We start from the raw sequence: 22,637 nt of genomic DNA, 5'->3' as shown, positions 1-22,637 counted from the left end.
TTTTTTTTTATGTTCTTTCAGGTTGAATTGGACAATGTCACTGGTCTTCTGAATCAGTCTGATAGCAAATCAATTAAACTAGCCAAAGATTTCTCTACACTGGAGTCGCAGCTGCAGGACACACAGGTAGAGCATTGACATACAGTATCTATTTCCTGCTAATCACAGACTTTCTCAAATAACAGAGCAATGGAATAACAGTGAAGAACACAAAGAGCAATGAAAATTACTTGCAAAACAGCCAACAGTACTTACAAAACTATATTAGAAGCGTGTATGTACATTACAGGAGCCCAAAACATTTGGTACCATATGATAATCTAATGTAACAAATTGCTGTTCAAGATTCTTCAATAAATCCTCCCCATATGAAGTTGACATTAAATGTGTGGAAGGAATCCCGGTCACTGACTCACTGAGGTTCTGTCAGCATTTTAAAACATTTCTATATTTCCTCCAACTTAGTGATGAAACGGTGGAAGAGCAAGAACAGAATTAGAAGTCCACACATCAAACCCCTTTTCCTTCCCTTATGGGGACAGCTCAGATTGTGTCTTGGAGTAGAGTTAGATATCCCCAAAGAAGAGCACCTTTTTGAGGACAGGCCACTTTCTTAGCTCTAGCTCTGGCAGGAGGGCTTTTGTGACATAACAGCCCAATGTGGATGAGTCCCAACCATCTTCCCAAGCTTGGAATTGGGGAGTAAGAAAGGTTTTTACTAGGCATAGAAATAATATCCTCTATTATCTGAAAATGGCTTTCCTGACATTTGGGATACTCCATTGAGAAGAAGAATATTGCACATGCCATTTTCTTCCAGTATTCCAACATCCTGAAGTATTTCAGAGGATTTTTCGGTACAAAGAAAGATGCAACTTTTTTTTACACTAAATACAGTTTCTGTACAGGAATCCTTTTGGGGTGGGGTGTAACTCCACCCCATGTTTTTCTGTGCAAAAAAAAAAGTAATCTTAAGATGCTTGAAGATTGTGCAAAAATATTTGTTTTCTTCTGAGTAAGGGGGGGGGGACTAGTAGTTGCATGTAATTATGTGCAAGGATGAAACAATCATGGATATCCATCCCTTCTTTAAACTCAGTGTGCATGTTAATAGTGTTCCAAGACTATTGGGAGACACAGCATGGCTGCAGGATTGTTGCCCTCTCCTGATCAGCATAGAAGTAGTAGAGAAGTTAACAGAAGTACTAATATACCCATATTTCACAAAAATAAAAATATGTGATAAATCAAACAGGGTAGTAAAAGAAGACATTTACTGATATTTCTAGGACTTGACACTTCCTGTCTCAACCCCTAATAGAAATACCTAATATTGTTACTGGAAGGTCTGGCTCATGCAGGCTTTCCTTGGTAATTTGTGCCCAATGACAAGCATGTGCTACCGACAAAAAAGTTTGGAACACTCGGCTGCTTGCTCTTTATGCATTTAGCAGGTCCCTTCTGTTTGTGAACATTTTGATTGACAAGGTACTTTTGCTTAAGATTCTCTTTGCTAGGGATGTTAATATATTTGAGATGTTTGATCAACTCTTTGTCATAGAATGCTAAATGTTCAATGTGATGAATGTTATAGGAGTTGCTTCAGGAGGAAACCCGTCAGAAACTGAGCCTCAGCACCAAGCTGAAACAGATGGAAGATGAGAAAAACAGCTTCAAAGAACAGCTAGAGGAAGAAGAGGAGGCAAAAAGGAATTTGGGAAAACAGATTTCTGCACTTCAGCTTCAGGTGGGGTCAGCACAACAAGAATATATTTTGGACTCACATGCTTCTCTTTCTCTTCCAACATGGTTGGTGGGGGGGAGATGCTGGGAAGGTTTTGCTTTTGACAGCTTGGTACAGTTTTTGTGGCCAGCAAAAAGTCATTAATATTAATCTGTAATTTGTTGAAACAAGTCAGCTTCAACCCAGAGTGAATGTATTGTTAAAGTTGGTATAGTGGTTGAAGTGCTGGACTAGGACTCTGGGAGATGAAGAGTTTGAATCCTCAGTCATAGAAACCCACTGGATGGCCTCAAGTAGTCAGACACTCTCATTGGGGATGGCAATGGCAAGCCCCCTCTGAACCATTCTTATCAAGAAAACCCTGTGATTGGTTCACCTTAAGTTTGCCCTAAGTTGGAAATGACTTGAAGGCACACAAGAACAATGTATAGTTAAAGTGTGTTTCTTCTAAATCAGGGGTAGGCAACCTGCAGCCCGCGGGCCGGATGCGGCCCTTCAAGGCCTTGGGACCAGCCCCAGCCCAGTCCTGCCGCCGATTGCCGCCGGGGCCTTTGAGGGGCAATTGTCTATAGAAGCCTCAGAAACATGCATTTATATTAACGTTGTTTAAAAAATCAAATTTTTTTGCGTGTCCTCCATTTTTTTTTAAAAAAAGTGTCTTACATTTGAAAATTTTGTCCTACATTTGTCCTGGTTTATTTATATATTTATTTATTTATTTTAAAAAGTATTTAATTATTTGTTTTTTTGGCTTCGGCCTCCCAGTTGTCTGAGGGACAGCAACCCGGCCCCCGGCTCAAAAAGGTTGCCTACCCCTGTTCTAAATGTTCCTGTCTTCTTGAAACCATTCCTTTAAAGGCGAGGTGGAAAGCACATGAGTCCAAGGCTTGCTGTGACTCGTCCTCATAGTTTTTTTTAAAAGATTTTATTAATATTAAAAAACACATATAAACAAAAAAGAAATAAACATTACATAAATAAACAATGCAACACACTACACCATCCATACCTAAACATAGTTTTTAATATTACCTGCAAAATTGTCCAAATCCAATCTTTCAGTATTCTTTTTGTGTGTTGCTCTACTGTGTCCCACAATTCATAGAATATGCCAGGGTATTAAAAAATGGACGTTGTACTATCTGCTAAAATACAAATTATTGGGGCTTTTTTCCTGATTGATATAGAACTTGTTTAGAAACTTGCCCTTTAGAAATCTGTTGTTTTGAGGGCTTATCACTGCATCTTATGTCATCAGGCACATTTTCCAGTTACCACAATATGAAATTCCTCCCCCTTTTGTTCATTTTTCAGTGTATCAGTTGAGTTCCCAACATTGTTTTCTTTTTATTTGTAAAATTACTTCTTCTCTGTACTGTGCTTAAAGCAATAAAAACAACCCTGTTGTCCTTTTGCCCTTTACCACTCCCTTCTCCATCTCCCAGATTGCAGAAATGAAGAAGAAAATGGATGATAGCATGGGTTCTCTGGAGTCAGTGGAAGAAACAAAGAAGAAGCTTCAGAAAGACCTGGAGGCCACGAACCAACGTTATGAAGAAAAAGCAGCTGCCTATGACAAGCTGGAAAAGACAAAGACCAGGCTCCAGCAAGAGCTGGATGATCTTGCTGTAGATTTGGATCATCAGCGTCAGATCGTTTCCAACTTGGAGAAAAAACAGAAGAAGTTTGATCAGGTATATAGTGGGCCCTTGGTATCCACTGGGGTTGGCTCAAGGACTCCCCCCCCCCCCCCCCCCGTGGATACCAAAATTCATGGATGCTCAAATCCCATTATATAAAGTGCAGTACAAAAATAGTGTCCCTTATATAAAACGGCAAACTCGAGGTTTGCTTTTTGGAATTTATATATTTTTAAAATATTTTAAAAATTTGTCACCTGCCTATCACATATTACTGTATATACTCGTCTATAAGTATAATTTATGCCCAAAGACTGACCCCAAAATCCCAGGTCAATTTATTTACAAGTCACTATGGTAATGTGATAGCAGCTCTTTCAGATTTCCCCATGCAGTGTGGAGAGTTTATTTCTCTCTGGAGCCAAGCAGAAAGAGTCCTGGGTGACTGACTGATATTGCTCTTTGTTTAAGAGTCCTCTCCCGCCTGTGTGTTTGACTGAAATGAAAGCTGAAACGATGAAGCAAAAAGTCTCAATGAGAGTCTCTCTTGCTACATGCACGCGCACACACACACACACACTGAAAGAGCTTCCAGGTTTTACCCTTGACCTTTCCATGAATCATAGCAAAATCCATAATTCTGGCCCCAAAACCTGACCTCATACATGAGGTTGACTTATAGTTGAGTATACACAGGTAATATAATCTTACCTATGTACATTGATGATAATCATAGCTTTAATAATGAATTTTTCGTGATATTGTTTAAATCTATGTTAGGTTTATATTACCTCTCCAAACATATAGGTTCACATTATATCTAACCGCAAATGTAGTATAAGGCTATTTAGATATTTAAAGCAAACCAATAAACAGTGACACATATAACCTTTGCCATAATTCAGTATATAAAATTCCTGAGTTGAATTCCAAATCAGGGCAAATTGAATATTTGTTGATCCTCTTATTTCTAGATCGTATCTGTACTATCAATCCTGTACCTGAAATAATTAATAAATTGATAGATTTCAGTTTCAAGATCATTTACTTAATTACTTTGTTGACTTTTCAATAAAATTAGTGTGTCAGTCTTGAAAGGTGACTGTTACTGCTTTCCCCTGTTTATTCTCCCAAGTTTTCTGAAGGTGAATACAGTACTATATTTAAAGCACAAAAGCTTTAAAACATTTACTTTGCTTTTGTATCTGTGTTTGGTTTCCAGGAGCCATGCTAGGTCTTTAAACCTGTTTCAGTATGAATACCAACTGGCAGAACTAGGGATAGTTTAAAACTCATCACTGATATATATATATATTTTTAGTTGCTGGCAGAGGAGAAAACAATCTCTGCAAAATATGCTGAAGAGCGGGATCGTGCTGAAGCAGAAGCACGTGAAAAGGAAACAAAAGCTCTTTCCTTGGCCAGGGCACTTGAAGAAGCCATAGAACAGAAAGCTGAACTGGAGCGTCTCAATAAGCAGTTCCGAACAGAGATGGAAGATCTGATGAGCTCAAAGGATGATGTTGGCAAGAGTGTAAGTTGATGACTTCTGATACTGCAGGTGTTGGTTGATGACTTCCAGTACTGCAAGTGATTACACTGTCCATCCAGGAGGGCTAGGATAAAAAAAGTATTAGCAGAGAAGTTGGGGAATGGCCCTGCAGAGAGGAGTGCTTTCTAGAAGTGACTTATTGTGCTCTTGCAATAAGACATAAAGGCTAATGAGTTGGATGTTAGTTGCATGTAACTTCTGTAATGCCTTCCAGTAAGAGCCATATCAGTGTTGAGTTGTTCAAATGTTCAACATTGGGACCAAATAAAATGTGCTTCCTTTACCCCTTGGTCAAGACAAACAAACTAGGAAACCCTTTTTGTCACAAGAGGATCATGCATCCTTGAAATATTTTGAGGCCTAGAATTTCTCTCTTCAATGTAACTATACTGGTATTCACCACACTATAGTCTACGTGCAACTGTACTGTAAAACCTTTACTTGTGGTATCAGAAAATATATAAAGCTTAGATTTGTGAGTGTTCAAGTGGAATAAGATGAACATTTAGATATTAGGAATTCCTGTACAGGTGATTGTTAGCCATTGCAAAATTGATTCATCCAGGTAAAGTTTAGAATTATTGAAGTGGATGGTGAGTTGGGAATAAGTGATGTTCTGCTTCTTTCTTAATGGGCTTGTCTGTGCTGTAGGTCCATGAATTAGAGAAGTCCAAACGTGCTCTAGAGCAGCAGGTGGAGGAGATGAAGACTCAGCTGGAAGAACTGGAAGATGAGCTGCAAGCCACAGAAGATGCCAAGCTGCGCCTGGAAGTGAACCAGCAAGCCATGAAGGCACAGTTTGAAAGGGATCTGCTGGCCCGTGATGAGCAGAATGAAGAAAAGAGAAAGCAGCTGATGAGACAGGTAACATTCCAGAAATCTATGAGCTCATGTACTGTGTCTAGCATCCCTTCAGGAAAGTCATGAACTAAGGAAGGTTTTGGACACATATTAATGGCAGGCTTACAATACTTTGCTTTCCTCTTCCTTCCACTTTTGCTTCAGAGACAGGGAAAAGGGAGTTGTGTTTGTGACTAAAGAGTCTGTGCTTTGATCCTGTACAGGTGCGAGAAATGGAAGTGGAGCTGGAAGATGAGAGGAAGCAGCGTTCCATTGCTGTAGCAGCCAGAAAGAAGCTGGAAATGGACTTGAAGGATCTAGAGGCCCACATAGACTCTGCTAACAAGAATCGTGAAGAAGCCATCAAACAGCTTCGGAAGTTGCAGGTGAGGTTCTGCATTTCTTTGCTACCAACAGTGGCAATCCTTCATAAGGGAAAGGTACCTCACAATAACTGTGTAATTCTATAGTATAGCAGAAAATATTGTTCAGTTACTGTTTTCACAAAGGAAGAAGGTAAATTTGAATCTTCAGATGCCACTGCTGGTTGAAGTATACTATTGAGGCTAGATGGAGTAATAAGACTGATGTGTTTTAAGGCAACTTCATAGGTTCATGAGACTGTCTTTGGTATTTTAGGCCCAAATGAAGGATTGCATGCGGGAGCTGGATGATACACGTGCCTCTAGAGAAGAAATTTTGGTACAGGCCAAAGAGAATGAAAAGAAGTTGAAGAGCATGGAAGCAGAGATGATTCAGATGCAGGAGGTAACTTGCACCCAAAAAGCTTCATTGTACAACTGAGCCAGTATTCAATGAGGATGGATGGGTATGGGAGGAAGGAAGAGGTTACAATCAGGGTAATAGCACACAGCAGATAAGCCCTTGCAATTTAACAACCTGTAGCCTAGATCTTTCCTTGTTAATTGAGAGAAATCAGATGACCCATTGAGTTCTAAACAAGACTTTCTTTAAGTAATAATAGTTCAGTTCCAACCAAGTTTTTTTAAAAAATAAATAATTCTTGGCAGCCCATTTGTGAGCATCTCTGCTACCCTGTTCCAGGGCTGAGACAAGCCTTCCTCACAAGCTTTCCAGCCAGGTTATATATGTTATATTGTGTATCAGAATCATGTGATGCTTTTGTTTGAAAAATTGCTGTATCTAGAGACTAGCTCTCTGTCCAGTAACTTCATAGCATTGCAGACTGATTTGATGAATGTTTTGTAGTTACAGTCATTTTCACCAGGGAGGTAGGGAAGCTTTCTGTTTTTTAAATATTCTCTGCTGCTTATAATTTGCTTTATGATATTCCATCGTGTATGTTTCCTATCCATCAATAAGCTTGAATTTGACCTGTAATCTGTGTACATCTTGTTCTGATTTCAGGAACTTGCAGCTGCTGAACGTGCCAAGCGCCAAGCTCAGCAAGAGAGGGATGAGTTGGCTGATGAGATTGCTAACAGTAGTGGCAAAGGGTGAGTAGGAATGGCATTCTTGTTCTTTCAGGGAGACGAAAAGCTGTTGTGTCATGGAAAGGATGCTCCATGATGCTGGCATGTTAAGTGGTATGCTGGGAATTTTCAGTTTCAGTTTTGCATATTTCTGTAGTGAACTATTGTCACAAAATTGAATGTTCTCACTGTTTTGTTATTAGAGCTCTGGCATTGGAGGAAAAGCGACGCCTGGAGGCCCGGATAGCTCAACTAGAGGAAGAACTAGAAGAAGAGCAGAGCAATACCGAATTGGTGAATGACCGCCTCAAGAAAGCAAATCTTCAGGTACTACTTGTGTTTTTGGAGGGAGGGGCAGTGGGGTGGGGGTGCTAGAGAGAATCCACTGAGAAATATTTTGGATTGTTGTTGTTGTTTTTGTGTGCCTTCAAGTCGGTTTCAATTTATGGCGACCTTAAGGTGAACCTATTGGGTTTTTTTTGGCCAGAGTTGTTCAGAAAAGGTTTGTCATTTCTTTCTCCTGAGGCTAAGAGCATCTCCTCCTTCTATCTGTGCCTCCCCCCTCCCTGCCCTGCATTTGTTTTTGTAACTCTTCTTCTATGATTTTACCCTTTTGATGTATTTCTGCAGGTAGGGTTTATTCTTGATCATTTTATAATGTCAAGTTTTCAAAGTACTTTCTAAAGTATATTGCATATATAAAATATTTTGCGTTAAGAAGCAGGCATAATTTGTTCTTGTAAGTACTGCACAGCACCAGTACTAGTCCAAGCATGCAATAGCTGACTTCTCTAGTATAACAGGGTAGATGGCAATTTTCTAAATATTGGTATTGATACAAATCCACACCTACTCAAAGACCATTTAGGATAACACAAAATGGTCAAGCAATAGTAAAGATAATATTTGTATAGATGATGATAATGATAATAATAATAATAATAATAATAATAGTAGTAGTTTATTTATATACCGCCCTTCCAGAGATCAGGGCGGTGCACATCAGAAAACAATACAATACAATAAAATCACAATAAAACCAATACAATAAAACAGCACATGCCAGCATGCAGTGCTGACGAGGGGGGGAGAGGCCGAGAAAGTGTTCAGGGGAAGAGTCAGGGGTAGGCTTGCTCGAATAAAAATGTCTTCAACCCCTTCTTAAATTGAGCTAGGGAGGCGGCCGTGCAGAGGTCAGCAGGCAGCAAGTTCCAGAGTTTGGGGGCCAAAATGGTAAAGGCCCTCCTAGAGGTGGAAACTAATCTAGCCTCTGGAACTCTTAGCATTTGCTGCCCAGATGATCTGAGTGTGCGGGGCGGATTGTATGAAGAGAGGTGGTCCTCTAGATACCCTGGGCCCAAGCCATTTAGGGCTTTATAGGTGATAAACAACACTTTGTATTGCGCCCGGAAGCGGATAGGCAGCCAGTGGAGGTCTTTTAACACTGGTGTTATGTGACTGGCCCTGGATGTACCAGTGACCAGTCGGGCTGCCATATTCTGCACTAATTGCAGCTTCCGGGTATGGTACAAGGGTTGCCCCATGTAGAGCACGTTGCAGAAATCCAAATGAGAGGTTACCAGAGCGTGTACTACAGTTTCAAGGTCCCTCCGGCCCAGGTAGGGACGCAGCTGGCGTATCAGCCGAAGCTGATGGCAGGTGTTCCTGACCGTCGCATCCACCTGAGATGAAAGGTGGAGCAACGAGTCAAGGAGCACCCCGAGACTGTGTACCGAGTCCTTCACGGGGAGCGTGATCCCGTTCAGGACAGGTGGAATTACCGCCATCCCTGGACCGGGAGAACCTATCACGAGTACTTCCGTTTTCTCCGGATTCAGGCTGAGTCTGTTTTCCCTCATCCAACCCATTACCGACTCCAGACAGGCCACGAGAGGAGAGGTGCCATCCCTGGTCACTGCATCAGTCGGAGACATAGAGAAGATTATTTGGGTGTCATCAGCGTACTGATAACCCCACACCCCGTGTCTCCGGATGATCTCTCCCAGCGGTTTCATGTAAATGTTGAAAAGCATGGGAGACAGAATGGCTCCTTGAGGGACACCAGATGTTAGGGCCCTCTTATCGGAGCACACGTCTCCCAGCTGCACCATCTGGAGCCTCCCGGAGAGGTAGGACCGGAACCACTGGAGCGCAGTGCCCCTGATTCCCACCTCTGCCAGGCGCTCCAGAAGGATACCATGGTCTATGGTATCGAAAGCCGCTGAGATGTCTAAGAGCACTAACAGGGACACGCTACCCCTGTCCATGCCCAGACGGAGATCATCGACCAAGGCGACCATGGCAGTCTCAACCCCGTAGCCCGCCCGAAAGCTGGTTTGAAATGGGTCAAGATACTCCGATTCATCCAAGATCGATTGAAGCTGGATTGCAACCGCCCTCTCGATCACCTTCCCCAAAAATGGCAATAGCGAAACGGGCCGATAATTATTATGCATCAGGGGGTCGAGGGAGGGCTTTTTCAGCAGAGGTTTTACCACGGCCAATTTCAAGCTGGTTGGAAATTGCCCTTCCCTCAAGGATGTATTAATAATCCGGTGTAACAGTGCGGTTACTAACGGTCCCCCCTGAGCCGCTAGCCACGAGGGACAGGGATCGAGAGAGCAGGTTGTCTTCTTAATACTTCTAAGGATCCTGTCCACATCCTCGGTACTCACAGACTCAAACTGATCCAATACAACCGAGTCCACGGAAGCTCTGGGTGCCTCTACTCTAGGTTCTGCTCTAATACTGGCTTCAAGACCTTCACTTATCCGAGAGGTTTTATCTGCGAAGAAGTTGTTAAATTGGTCACAGCAGGCCTTAGAAGGTTCAAGGATCTGGTTCGGGGCAGGAGGGAGCTGAGTTAGCTCCCTCACTACCCTGAACAACTCTGCTGGACGCGACTCCGCGGACGCGATTCGTGCACCAAAGAACGAATTCTTTGCTGCATCGATCGCCTCTCTGTAGTCCTTTAAAAGAAGGTCTAGGAGAGCCTTATCGGATAAGCGCTGGTGTTTTCGCCAGACGTGCTCTAGCCGTCGCAGTACCCGCTTCCTTGCCCGGAGATCTTCCGTATACCAGGGCTTCTTTTTGGAAGCAGGCCTGAGAGGACGCTTGGGAGCGATACTGTGTATAGCCCTGGAGAGATCATTGTCCCAGATGTTAGTCAGGGCATCAACAGAGTCGCCGTCATTTCCAACCATGTACCCCTGTAGGGCTTCCTGGAACCTTTTGGGTTCCATCAGCCTTCGAGGGTGGACCATTTTAATAGGTCCGCCACCCCCGGGAGGGATCTGGGTAGAAGCCTTGATTTTTGCCTCCACCAGGAAATGATCCGTCCATGACAAGGTGGAGATATTAGTTATTTCCGCCCACGGATTTTCCATGTCCGTACAAAAGACCAAATCGAGTGTATTACCCGCCGAATGCGTTGGACCCGAGACCAGTTGAGACAGGCCCATGGCTGTCATGGTATCCATGAATTCACGAACCGCGCCGGATGGAACATAGTTGGCCGTGAAGGGGATGTTGAAATCACCGAGGACCAAAAGCCGGGGTGATTCCAGCATCAGCTCCGAGACCAACTGTGTCAGCAGCTCGTTAAGGGAGTCTGTTAGCGCAAGGGGTGGCCGATAAATCAACAAAATCCCTAGACTGTCCTTGGCCTTCAGGATCAAGTAAATGCACTCGATATAGGAAGTTTGACGAATATGGTTCCTGGATAGAGACAAGGTGGACTTAGGAACCAAGGCAACACCCCCCCCCCTGCCCACCTAACCTGCTCTGGTCCTTCACTGAGTACCCAGCAGGTAGGGCCTGAGCCCACACAGCTTCCCCTTCAGGCCCAAGCCAGGTCTCAGTAATGCAAGCCAGGTCACAGTTGTTGTTCTCAAGCAAGTCGTAGATGATGTGGGACTTGTTGTTAATGGACCTGGCATTGCACAGGAGCAGAGACAGGGTTTGTGGTATGGTTGGAATGACCCTCAGGTTCCTTTGGTTAGGAGAGAGATAGGAAGGAGAGATAGATATTATGCATCAATCTCGCCTTCTGATCCACTCTCCTAGATGAACGTCACCAATTTACTATGCTAGCTTTATCTCACTACTATGGTGTTTATACCAAAGAGGAAACTACAATTCATTATGTCCATGTACCCACATGCTAAGAGAAGAATTCTTACATTGATTGAATGGCCAATACTAAGCCAGGAGGTTGCCCAAGATCCATAGATGAAAGAAGCCAAAGATTAAACACAGATCTGTGTAATTTATGAATGCAAAGTGGACTGATCAAATGGGCCTCTTTGGTATTTGAACTCAACAGTTCTTCCACCCAAAATGAAAATTGTGGTCCTTCAGTAACAAGGCTGTAAACAATACAGTAGAGAACAAACTCTCTGGTTAAGCGATACAGACACACAATTTTGAGGCATTATAATCCAGTATGGCATAGTAGTTTGAGCACTGGACTACAACTCTGTAAACCAGGGTTCAAATTCCTGCTCAGTCATGAAACCCACTGAGTGACCTTGGGCAAATCACATTTTCAGAAACTTTATATGACTAATCTGCTTGATATACTTTTCCCTAGATTGATCAGATAAACACAGACCTGAATGCAGAACGCAGCAATGCCCAGAAGAACGAAAATGCTCGCCAGCAAGCTGAGCGTCAGAACAAGGAACTTAAAGCCAAACTTCAAGAAATGGAAACAGCTGTGAAGTCTAAATACAAGTCTTCCATTACTGCTCTGGAGGCAAAGATAGCACAACTGGAAGAACAGCTGGATGCTGAAACAAAGTAGGTGTTGCAGGCACAGGTTATAAAAATAGATTCTAGGTAACAATTACCTCTAACTTTGGGAAGAGGTGTGGGCAAAGGGAACTAAAGTATTGTTTGACATCTGTTGCTCTACTATTAAGGCCACTAAAGTGGCTCACATGGTCAGAATGTAACTACTTGACAAGTGGGAATTTCAGGGAACACATACATGCTCCAGTGGACTTCAGGGGTGCTGTGATTATGACACGTCTAGAAAAGGATCTGAATGAAAGACTGGAAAAGCCACTACATCTCTAAAATAGCCATTTGTGGAGAGTTCCTTCAGTCGTGTTAATTGATTCATACCTAAAATTGCTAAACTATATGAGCACAAATTAATTCGATGAAATGCAGACCTTGGCAGGCACTCAGTTTAGACTCCAGACAGTGCCCATAGGGAATCTGTGTAGTGACCTATTTTCTGCTTGCTTCAATCCTAATTGCAGGAATATTCAAATGCATCTTCGCCCTGAAAGTTCTGAAGGCAGCAACACAACTGCTTGATTTTGGGGGGGTTATTATCAAAGATATTATACTTAATTTTTACCACATAACTTCCCAATTTTTTCTCTTTTTACAAGGGGCCAGACATGTTTCAAGATATGTAATTTTTGGCTTCTTTAGAATTTTTTATTAATCAATCTGAACTGGTAACTTTCTTTACAGGGAACGTCAAGCTGCCAGCAAGCAGGTGCGACGTACTGAGAAGAAGTTGAAGGATGTTGTCCTGCAAGTGGAGGATGAGAGGCGTAATGCTGAGCAATATAAGGATCAGGTATGTGGATTGTTAAGGGATTATGTTTGGTAATTTGAGTTGTGTAGTAGGAAGCCAGTCCCATCCAAATATAATCCAGTGAAGCTGTTAGGGTGTTAGCTGTGTTGTCCTTTCTAAACTACTCCACCCTTTTCCATGAGGGTGGCAAAAGTCTTTGCATCCGTAAGTTTCCATCTGGTAATAAATGTCACAAGTCAGGATGTCTGGTAATGGAACAGCTAGCACTGAAATAGCCAAATGGTTCATACTGCTTAGTTTCTGAAAGCTGGCTCTGACTGTTACAGAAAGAGCATGGAAACTCTGGTTATGTGTAACATGAACGAAGGAGCTGCTAACTGGAATAAATGTACTTAAATCTGTTTTCTTGGAGCTGTCCTTTAAGGAGCGCACAAAGTGTCTAATCTGTGTACTAAAAGTTAAGGATTCCAGATCATTCATGTGTGAATGAGCAACAGCTGTGATGACTCCTCTTTCTGCTCGACAGGCAGACAAGGTGAATGTGCGCTTGAAGCAGCTTAAACGCCAGCTGGAGGAGGCAGAGGAAGAGGCACAGCGAGCCAATGCAGCTCGCAGAAAGCTGCAGCGAGAGCTGGAAGATGTCACTGAAACTGCTGATGCCATGAACCGAGAGGTCAGCTCCCTGAAGAGCAAACTCAGGTAGGATGGATGTCTGCATAGTCTTGCCTTATTGCTGTACACACAACTTCACAATGAAGTGCTGGTTTTTCATATACATAAATGGTTTTACTCTCTCCAACAGGCGGGGGGACATGCCATTTGTTGTCACACGTCGGATTGCTCGGAAGGGTGCAGGTGAAGTATCTGATGAAGAAGTGGATGGCAAGTCAGATGCTGGTGATGCCAAAGCTACTGAGTAGAGCTGCTTATTGGATCCAGGTTACACATGATGGAGTGACCCACCCTCCCTTTGTCCAGTGGACTTCTGCAAACCCTTCTGCCAGGGAAAGTGGACCACATCTGTCAAAATGTTCCCTGGAATATCTGGAGCCATCAGACATTAATGTCACCCCTCCCAGCTTCTAAACTCTTTCATGTTCAATGCCAAAGAGTCCTCAGTCTGATCTGAGTCTGGGAGCTACAACTGCCTGTAGCATTTATTGTCCTTGCCATGGCTGCCAGTGAATTTACATAGTTCGGCAAAAGAATTGGGGGGTGGGGGGAGAGACTACTTTTTGTTGCTGTAAATCAACTCTTTTCTTCCAATAATGAGTGTGTGATAGATGCAGGGATCACCCCTTCACCCTTTCCTCTTATTTGCTTTTGGCAATCATGTTCAGTGACCTCACACTTTTGACCTTTTTGGACTGCCCACCTAGCCAGTTTGGGGATCGTGTTGAACAGGAAAATTGAGGATTTTCAGCATGGCCCCCAAATATTGAAGACGGTATAGTTTTGGGGATGGGTGGATGAAGGGGGAAGAAGCTTTCTCCTAGGAGAGACTTCGTAAAGTCAATTCTTCCTTATGGCTAATATCTGGACAGATCTGAAGTGCAATGGTGTCTGTGTTGTGTCTCCAGCTTTGTGTCTAAGACTGTGTGAATCAGTAGTTAGTGACAGGCAAAGGAAACTGGAAACTGGCTTTTCTTTGTGCTTGTTGGAGAATCTTTGGGACCAAATATATTTAATGGTAACAGAAAGAATCTAGTGGGTTAGAATGGAGTGTGGGCAAGGAAGTGCTTCTTTATTGTAACGTCCAAGCCTTTAGCTCTATAATTGGGGAACGGGTTTAGTTATTCTGCACAGTGACTAAGAGTATATTAAAGAAGAGAAAACTTAATCTGCACAGATTATATGTTGAAGGCCTTTGTATCTCTTGTTTATAAGTAATTAAGAAAAATAAAGGTCTTTACCACTGCCTTTCTATGGGGACTGCGGTTATATAGATAGTCTTTACTTTTCTACACTGTACACTGGTTGCTGGATTTACCTGTATCCTTAACCACATTGTATATGCTGCATTTAGACTTCTGAGCAAATGACAAATTAAAATAAGAATCTCCTATACCATATGGTTATTGCCCTCACTCTGGGATTTTCCTATCCCAGTTGCTGTCACAAACAAATTTGCAAACTTTTTTTTATATAATAAGTGCCTTAGCATGTGCCTCAGCTGTGTCTCCACTACACTCAGTAATGGATTACCGGTGCTCCTCTAACAATAAAGATTATCCATGTGCTTCAGTCTTCTGTGTGTGCTTGTGTGCCATTTGCCTAAATGCAATGGGAAAAGATAAGGGAGCTGCCTTAGTAGAGCAAATTGCTTGCTATCTAGCACTAGAGTAATCCCACCTCGATCCACTTGGGAGAGGCGGGAAAACATAAATAAACCATTATTAGAGAACTGGGTGGCTTTGCTTACAGCATGTGAAAATGAGGTAGACACTGTGTTCTGCAAGAAACTTCTTGCAGTGCCTAGTTATTCCTTCCTTGCCAGAGACCACGTGAAGAGATTCCTCTTTACATTGGGAACAGAGATGTCAAATAAAACAGGCAAAAAAATAGGAAAAGAAACTCTGAAAATGGGCAGGCAATATATGGTCCTCTAGATGCTTGTGGACTTCATCTGCCGTCAGTCCTCCCCAAAGGGTATGATGTCTGAGTCTAATGGGAGTATGAGGCCACAAAAATCTCAAAGCTGCTGCATGACCTCTGCAGTTTCTACCTTAACCTGGGGGAGGTAACTTGTCAAGGTGGAGTGCCTTATTTTAGAATAATATGCTTGTTTTCTGTGTGCTTTGATAGAGAATTGCGTGATTAAATGTGCCCTTATAAAATGGGACAATCTCAGGAGGACAGTATTGTGGTATTAATTCTGGTGTAAGGGAAAAGAATTTCAAGATTTCAGTAAATTGAGTTTCTCTTAATACTTCCCCCAACAGCTGGTTAAAAAGGAGGTTGACATTCCAGTGGTGTGCAGTACTTCTAGTGATCAGCTTGCATCTTGTAAGGGCCCAGACCATACTTGATGCTGTTGCACACAAGGTGCAGTACCACTAATCGAACACAATGTGGCATAGTTCCATTTTAAAGTACCTCTGCTGATCCCATTAACATACTACAATAATAGATTCTTCTTTGTGGTCTCTGTGACTCACATAGTTGTGAGCCTGTGCAGAGCCAATTGGAGCTTAGAGTTGAGTGAAGTATTTCGGCCTTCTCTACACATAACTAAGCAAGGCTCCTGCCTTTCAGTCGATTTTCATCTACTGTGATAGCAGCAACAAAATCAGGAACTATTATGTTTGTCTCAGTATTTCTTATGTCTTTTTTATTTATTTTTTCTTCAACTTCTTTTGTGTTTCTTCAGCAATCATTGTCTCTACTTCATTTTGTCATCCTGTCTTTGACAATGCTGGGTGTTTTATGGCTTCTGAAAGAGTACTGCATAACTTTCCTCTGAGTGCTTTGATTTGAGACATTAAGTGGCAGGAAAGCCAATGAAAGTTTGGAGCCTTATTGTCCATTTAATGCCATTAGACTAACTAGATTATCATAGCTGGGGGAAATCCTGAAACAGTGACTGAAGTGCAGCATGCGGTTTCATTCTAATATGTTGAAACTGTATGAGAACAAAATCGCCTAGTCTTCTGAATAAATGATTTCATTTAAATCCAGAATCTTCTGCAACTTACCCTTCAGTTAAAAAATAACAGCAGCAACCCTGTCTTAAGTCAGCACTTTGAAGAAACCCTTGAAAAAATAATCTTTAATGTTGTGAGAAGTATCGCTGATGAATACAGCTAAAAATATAAATATGGAGAGAGGGTCTTGAGCGGTACATAAGCTACAAGTCTGTTTATGGACCACAAGTCTAATCTGTTAGTCACTTCTCCGTAAAAGTCTACTAAACCTGGCAAGTAAAAAGCTGTAATTACTTGAGAATACTTTAAAAAGCAATGAAGAGGTATGATCTGAGAACAAACCACTACCAAACAGGGCACTTCAAATAGGCCATTAGATTATTTGAAAAGAGACTTATAATATGACCCCTGATCTTTAAGAGAGAAATCGGTTTACATTATACTAAATTACATTACATTACTCCATGGCTGGCTGGGGGCTTATGCTTTCCCCCAGTCCTCACAAGACATGCCTTTGTCAAGAAAATAAAAGGTAGCATAGGGAAGTGGTAAGTAAAATGAAGAGAGGGCTGTGAACTTATCAATTGTCCCTCAGAGGTCTCTGTTGGAGCCTAACTAGATACCAGCAGAGTGGTGATAGTGAGTGTTTTTTATATAAATGCTAGCTCCTTCTGTTAAAATTTGTTTTTCTATGCATGATGATCCATATTTCCCTTCCCTTGAAGGTAAAGCTGTATGTGTGCATATTAATAATAATAAAAATTAAAAAAAATCCCCCCTCTCCTCGAGATGAGTTACAATACAGTTAAAACAGAATCATTACATAAAATACACATTCTGGAGGAGGGACACTGACCAGCAGAAAAACAGCCAAATGGCAGAACTTACATGGCCCCTTCAGTTTTTGCTGTCACCTTTCTGCATCTCCCTTAGCTGTTATTCATTTAAAAATATCAAGGTATTTTTATCTGCTTTCACATCTACATTTTGTTTTTATGATGGAGAATTTTGAATCTTGGTTGGCTCTTAGACATACCTATGTCAGAAATCAATCTCTCTTAATATTTCCCTCTGGCAAGTTTAAGATGGAAGAGAAGATCTCCTGGTTTTGACTATAAATGTATATTCTTTCAAGAAGAAAAGGAGCCATTGGGCTACACTAATGTCTCATACATTTAATAGAATTCAGAAACGTGGCCATGCTAGTTAGGAATATAGTTGCAGCCACAATCCCTGGTGACAGAAGTTGATGAACAGGCTTGGCTAATGGGTCTTTTGCAGGGAAGTTTAGTGGGGAAGTTTAAAGGGGGAGGCCCAGAGTTCTCTTCAGTGCTTAGACTACTGAACATGATTAGTAAGGGACCTACTGCAGTCATCTGCAACTGCTCTAGTATGTTTGTTGTCCTGCCAGAGGATGTGAGTAGCTACATCTGCCTCAAGTGCAAGCTAGTAGCCCTATTAGAAGCAAAGTCCAGTAGCTGGAGGCCCAGGTATGTACACTCCAACACAGTAGGGAGCAGCAGGTTTTCTTGGCCAGCACATCTTTCGCACTTATTGAAATATAGGAAGCTGGAGGAAGATAAGACCCATAGGTAATAATGGAAGATGTTTATCAGCTGTGCTTGGTGGACCACAGCTAGAAAAAGCACTAGAGAAGAAGAGAATTCCCAGTGGACTGGAGGAGGGCAAATGCTGTCCCTGGGGAAAAAAGACACACCAAACAATTTCTGCCCAGACAGCCCGACATCAATACCAGGAAAGATTCTAGAGCCGATTGTTGAATAGATGGTCTGTAAGCATTTAGAACAAAATGCCATAATCGCTAAAAGTTAACATGGGTTTCTCAAAAACAAGTCATGCCAGACTAATGTGATCTCCTTTTCTCCACAAAAGTACCAGCTTGGTAGATGAAGGGAATGCTGTGATTGTAGCATATCTCAATTTCAGTAAGTCCATAATTTTTCTTTGTGTGCTTCTGCTAATAAAAAGCAAAGTTGGTTGTGTAGGCACCCAGAAAGATTCCAGAATCTAGTTGTGTGTTCACTGCAGATATAGGCACATATGGCACTGGAACACCTCACCCACATTTTTCTGGAAAAAAAATACTCCTGGAAGATAAATATATTATATATTGATATATAACTGATATACAATGTAGGAAATGGAAATTTAAGATGCCACACCTTAAAAATAATAGAAGCTAAGTAGGTTACTGCACTACATTCTTTACAGTGCTGCCATTCCACTTTTACTGCTCTGACTGCCTGCTGCTGCATTCTGAGGCTTGTAGTTCAGTGAGGCCTAAGAGCTCTCTGGCTGAGAATTTTAAAGGCCCTCTCCCTCAACTGCAAACCCCAAATGCAACAGGAGGCAGCCAGAGCAATAAAAGTGTAATAGCAGCACTATAAGAGTGTAGTGAGGCAATTTCCACGGAGTTGGAAAAGACCCCAAGGGTCATCCAGTCCAACCCTTGCCATGCAGGAATTCTGAATCAAAGCATCCCCAACAGATGACCATTAAGCCTCTGTTTGAACACCTCCATAAAGAGACTCAACAACACTCTGAGGGTTCCACTGTTAAAGAAGCTCATACCATCAGGATGTTATTCCTAACGTTTAGGTGGAATCTCTTTTCCTGTAGCTTGAATCCATTGCTCCGGTCCTATTCTCTGGATCAGCAGAAAGCTTGCTCTTCAATATGACATTCCTTCAAATACATATACAGGGCTATCATATTGCCTCTTAACCTGCCCTTCTCCAGGCTAAACATACCCAGCTCCCTAAGTCTCTCCTCATCAGGCATAGTTTCCAGATGCGTCACCATTTTGGTTACCCTTCTCTGGACATGCTCCAGCTTGTCAACATCCTTTTTGAACTGTGGTGCCCAGGAGTGGACACAGTATTCCAAGTGTCCTGCTGCCAGTGCCAGTAGACATTGCCAGTGGCAAATACACTCTGGATTTTACTGCTGTTCCTCCTGCAGCTGCTCCATGTTGAACAGGATCTCTTGCAGTGCTAGAAGTAGGTCAGGACTAGAAGATCTCCTGTTTGACTTGGAGCAGCAGGAGAAAAAGTGATGGTAAAATCCATACTACTTGCCCAGAACAGATTCTCTTCATATCTCCCAGCTCAGTGTGTGGGGAGGAGAGGAGAGCAGATGTGATACCCTCCAACTTTCCCAATTTGACAGGTACAGTCCAATTAAGCAATTGTTCTCCCACTTTTTCAGCTGCTTTTAAAATGTTCCAGTTTCTTCTCTTCTCTTCTTATTTCCCACCTGTTTCTCCAGATTACTTCAGTTACTGCAAACAGTTCAAAGTGGAGAAGCAATTTGCACTAAACTCAGCATTGGAGAGAAGAGGGTGGGATCCTGCCCTTTCCAGTAGGCTCAGACAAAAGCAAACTGCTGCCATCTCTCCTAGTTTGTGCATTCTTCTTCATTGATAACTTTTGCCATTATGACCACACACTGATGTGGTCACATGCACCCTGGTTTTTATTTGTGAACGGTTGAAAGGCCTGTGATGTAGCTGCAATGGATGGCGGGGCTAGTAGACACAACCTTGTCCAGTTCTTCTTCATGAGTACATTCATGTTTGAATGGGGGCTATTATCTCCACAACTGGTGAATTTCCAGATGTTGGCATGAAGAGAGAGTGGGACATAAGAGAGTGAAACACAGGCAGCATCATTTTTAATCTTTCACTTGCTATTTCCAGATGAACATCAAATTCACACAACTTTCTTACGACTGCTACCTATTCTAAATGGTTGATATTTTTATAGTTTTCTTACCGCTGCTTACTGATGCCAGTCACAACATTCACTGCAAATGAAGCCTGTAGTCACAGTGACAGGATTGCCAAGTTTTTCCTCCATGGTTTCTGTTGCTTTTCAAAAATGCCTGACAGGCAGGAACATAGTTGGTAGAGCAGAACCCAAGAAGACAACCCAAGTGAGAGGAATGCTGCATGTTATGCAGCTTTTAGAGACTCATTGTAAACAACTGATTGGCAACCCTGTGTTGCTCCCATGATGCTCTTAGAAAGCAGACAAGGCCAAACCTACCCTCAGGTAGCAGAGTTTGGTTATTGTGAAAATGAAGCCAATTAGTTTTATTTAATTTTTACTGAGAAGCAAAGGAAGAGCACTTGTAATTTTTCTCTCTTACACACAGATGCCAAAATGACTTGACTAGCCTTGGGCAGTATGCACCTTCACTTGAGTGGGGCATCATTTGCTCCTCTCTTGCCTCAGGCAGCAGATTGTCTTTCACTATCCCTGATGGACCACTACTGAAACCATTCAATAATAGCTGTAATTCCTTTAGGTGTGTCCTTTTCTTTTTGTGATTAGCTTCTAAGGGACCTCTAAATTTTTACTCATCATCCTTATCTCAAGGATGAGCATAAAACAACAGCAAGAAGAATTATTATTATTTCTTATGCACTTCTCCCTGCTCAAGGCAAGGAACAACAACCTATTAAAATACAGCACATCACTTCTGTTATACAGCACATAACATCAGTTAAAAACATATAACATCAATTAAAAGCAAATAAAATAAAAGAGCGATTATATCAGTTAAAAGCATATATAATAAATATCAAAATCAACCAATCCATACTTAAAAATCCTTAATTTAAAAATAATTTGGATAAGCCTGTCAGAAGAGGGTGGTCTTTAACGCTGTTTTAAATTCAGACAGTGTGAATCTCTACTGGCAGGTCATTCCATAGTCTGGGAATGGCTGAAGAAAGTGTCCTCAGAGTGACAGTTGCCAGCCTAGTCCTGACTGACTGAAATAAATGTCCCCCAGAGGACTTGAGTATACTGTACAAGGAAGATTAGATGGGAGAAATCAAACCTGTAGATACCCTGGACCCAAACCATGCAGAGTTTAAAGGTAATAAGCAACACTTTGTACTTTGCCCAGAAACTAATTAGCAGCCAGTGGAGTGATTTTGAAATTGGCATAATAGGATAATTCCTAGATGTACCAGTGACCAATCTGACTGCCGTGTTTTGAACTACCAGCATGTGCACTACCAACTTTAGAGCCTCTATCTATAGAAAGGAGCACAGGTGGTGTAACTGCCAATGCTGACAGTAGAAACCCCTGGACATCACATTTATCTGAGCTGTCACTTGAAGCGATGGAGCCAGAAGCACACCCAAGCTGTGAATACAGTCTTTGAGGAGGAGTCTAACCCAGTACAGAACTGGTTAACACACTTCCAAACACAGGTTAGGGCTTTCAGTTGTAAGCATCTCCATCTTATCTGGATTCAGCTTCCATTTGTTTTTCTACATCCATCCCATTACTTCCTCCAGGCCTTCATTCAGAGGAGACACACTGTCTTTAGCTGAGGTTGTTTTTTTGAAGGCATGAAGAAATGTATTTGGGTTTCATCAGCATACTGAAAGCAGCCTGACCCATGCTTCCAGATGATGCCTCGCAGTGGTTTAATGCAGATGTTAAACAGCACTGAGGATAGAATGGCACCTTGTGGTATACGGTATAACAGCTTCTTTCTTGAGGCTCATCTATCTCCAAGCAGCACTATATGGAATCTACTTGAAAGACAGGACCAGCTCTACTGAAGCACAGTGCCCCCGATTCCCAGATCCGACAGGCATTCCAAAAGGACCATGGTCAATGGTACTGAATGCCACTGAGATGTCCAAAATCACCAGCAGGGACACTGTCATGCTCCAGTGAAGACCATCCACTAAGGTGACTGTACAGTTTGCACCATGTAACTTTTTCTGAAGCAAATTTGAAATGGGTCTAGAAAGCCTGTATCATCCTGGAGTTGGAAAGCAACTGGCCTCTTGATCACCCTCCCAGAAAAGGAGGTTGTGATTCTGGTTTATAGTTGTTAAACTTCAAGGGGGTCCAACAAGGCTTTTCTTAGAAGTTGTACCACTGCTTCTTTTAAACAAAATGGAAAACCTCTCTCCCCAGGAGAAGCATGAATAATATGCTGTAGCTGAGATCTAAATGCATTTCTTCCAAGGATAGGGATAAGCTGGTTCTAAGCTGGTTCTCTACAATAAAGATTGCAGGCGAGAAGCTTTCTGTCAGTCCCATCTGGTGAAGACACATAGGAAGGCCTTCTTGGTTCACAGATCCTCTCAAATTCTGGAATTCCTTTTCATGGGAGGCAAGGCCAACCAGTGTCTCCTTTCTTCTTCCAGCAGGCAAAG

At 42.1% G+C, this 22,637-nt stretch overlaps 1 protein-coding gene across 1 annotated transcript in view; it reads left to right on the top strand.

The window, feature by feature from the left end:
- The window catches only part of MYH9 (myosin heavy chain 9), a 90,131-nt gene extending 75,103 nt beyond the window's left edge, over window positions 1-15,028 (top strand). Inside the window, exons 29-41 of the mRNA XM_042467241.1 lie at window positions 22-126; window positions 1,595-1,747; window positions 3,190-3,438; window positions 4,706-4,918; window positions 5,588-5,800; window positions 6,001-6,162; window positions 6,416-6,544; window positions 7,166-7,254; window positions 7,434-7,557; window positions 11,822-12,030; window positions 12,718-12,826; window positions 13,311-13,483; window positions 13,587-15,028. Of these exons, the coding sequence (XP_042323175.1) occupies window positions 22-126; window positions 1,595-1,747; window positions 3,190-3,438; window positions 4,706-4,918; window positions 5,588-5,800; window positions 6,001-6,162; window positions 6,416-6,544; window positions 7,166-7,254; window positions 7,434-7,557; window positions 11,822-12,030; window positions 12,718-12,826; window positions 13,311-13,483; window positions 13,587-13,704 (2,046 nt within the window). The 3' untranslated portion in view covers window positions 13,705-15,028. The remainder of the gene's footprint in view (window positions 1-21; window positions 127-1,594; window positions 1,748-3,189; window positions 3,439-4,705; window positions 4,919-5,587; window positions 5,801-6,000; window positions 6,163-6,415; window positions 6,545-7,165; window positions 7,255-7,433; window positions 7,558-11,821; window positions 12,031-12,717; window positions 12,827-13,310; window positions 13,484-13,586) is intronic.
- Window positions 15,029-22,637: the final 7,609 nt, after the last annotated feature.

Source organism: Sceloporus undulatus, chromosome 5 (assembly GCF_019175285.1).
Source record: "Sceloporus undulatus isolate JIND9_A2432 ecotype Alabama chromosome 5, SceUnd_v1.1, whole genome shotgun sequence".
In the NCBI taxonomy this organism is placed as follows: Eukaryota; Metazoa; Chordata; class Lepidosauria; order Squamata; family Phrynosomatidae; genus Sceloporus; species Sceloporus undulatus.
The sequence above is the reverse complement of the archived record's forward strand: the minus strand, read 5'-3'. Positions and strand labels throughout refer to the sequence as shown.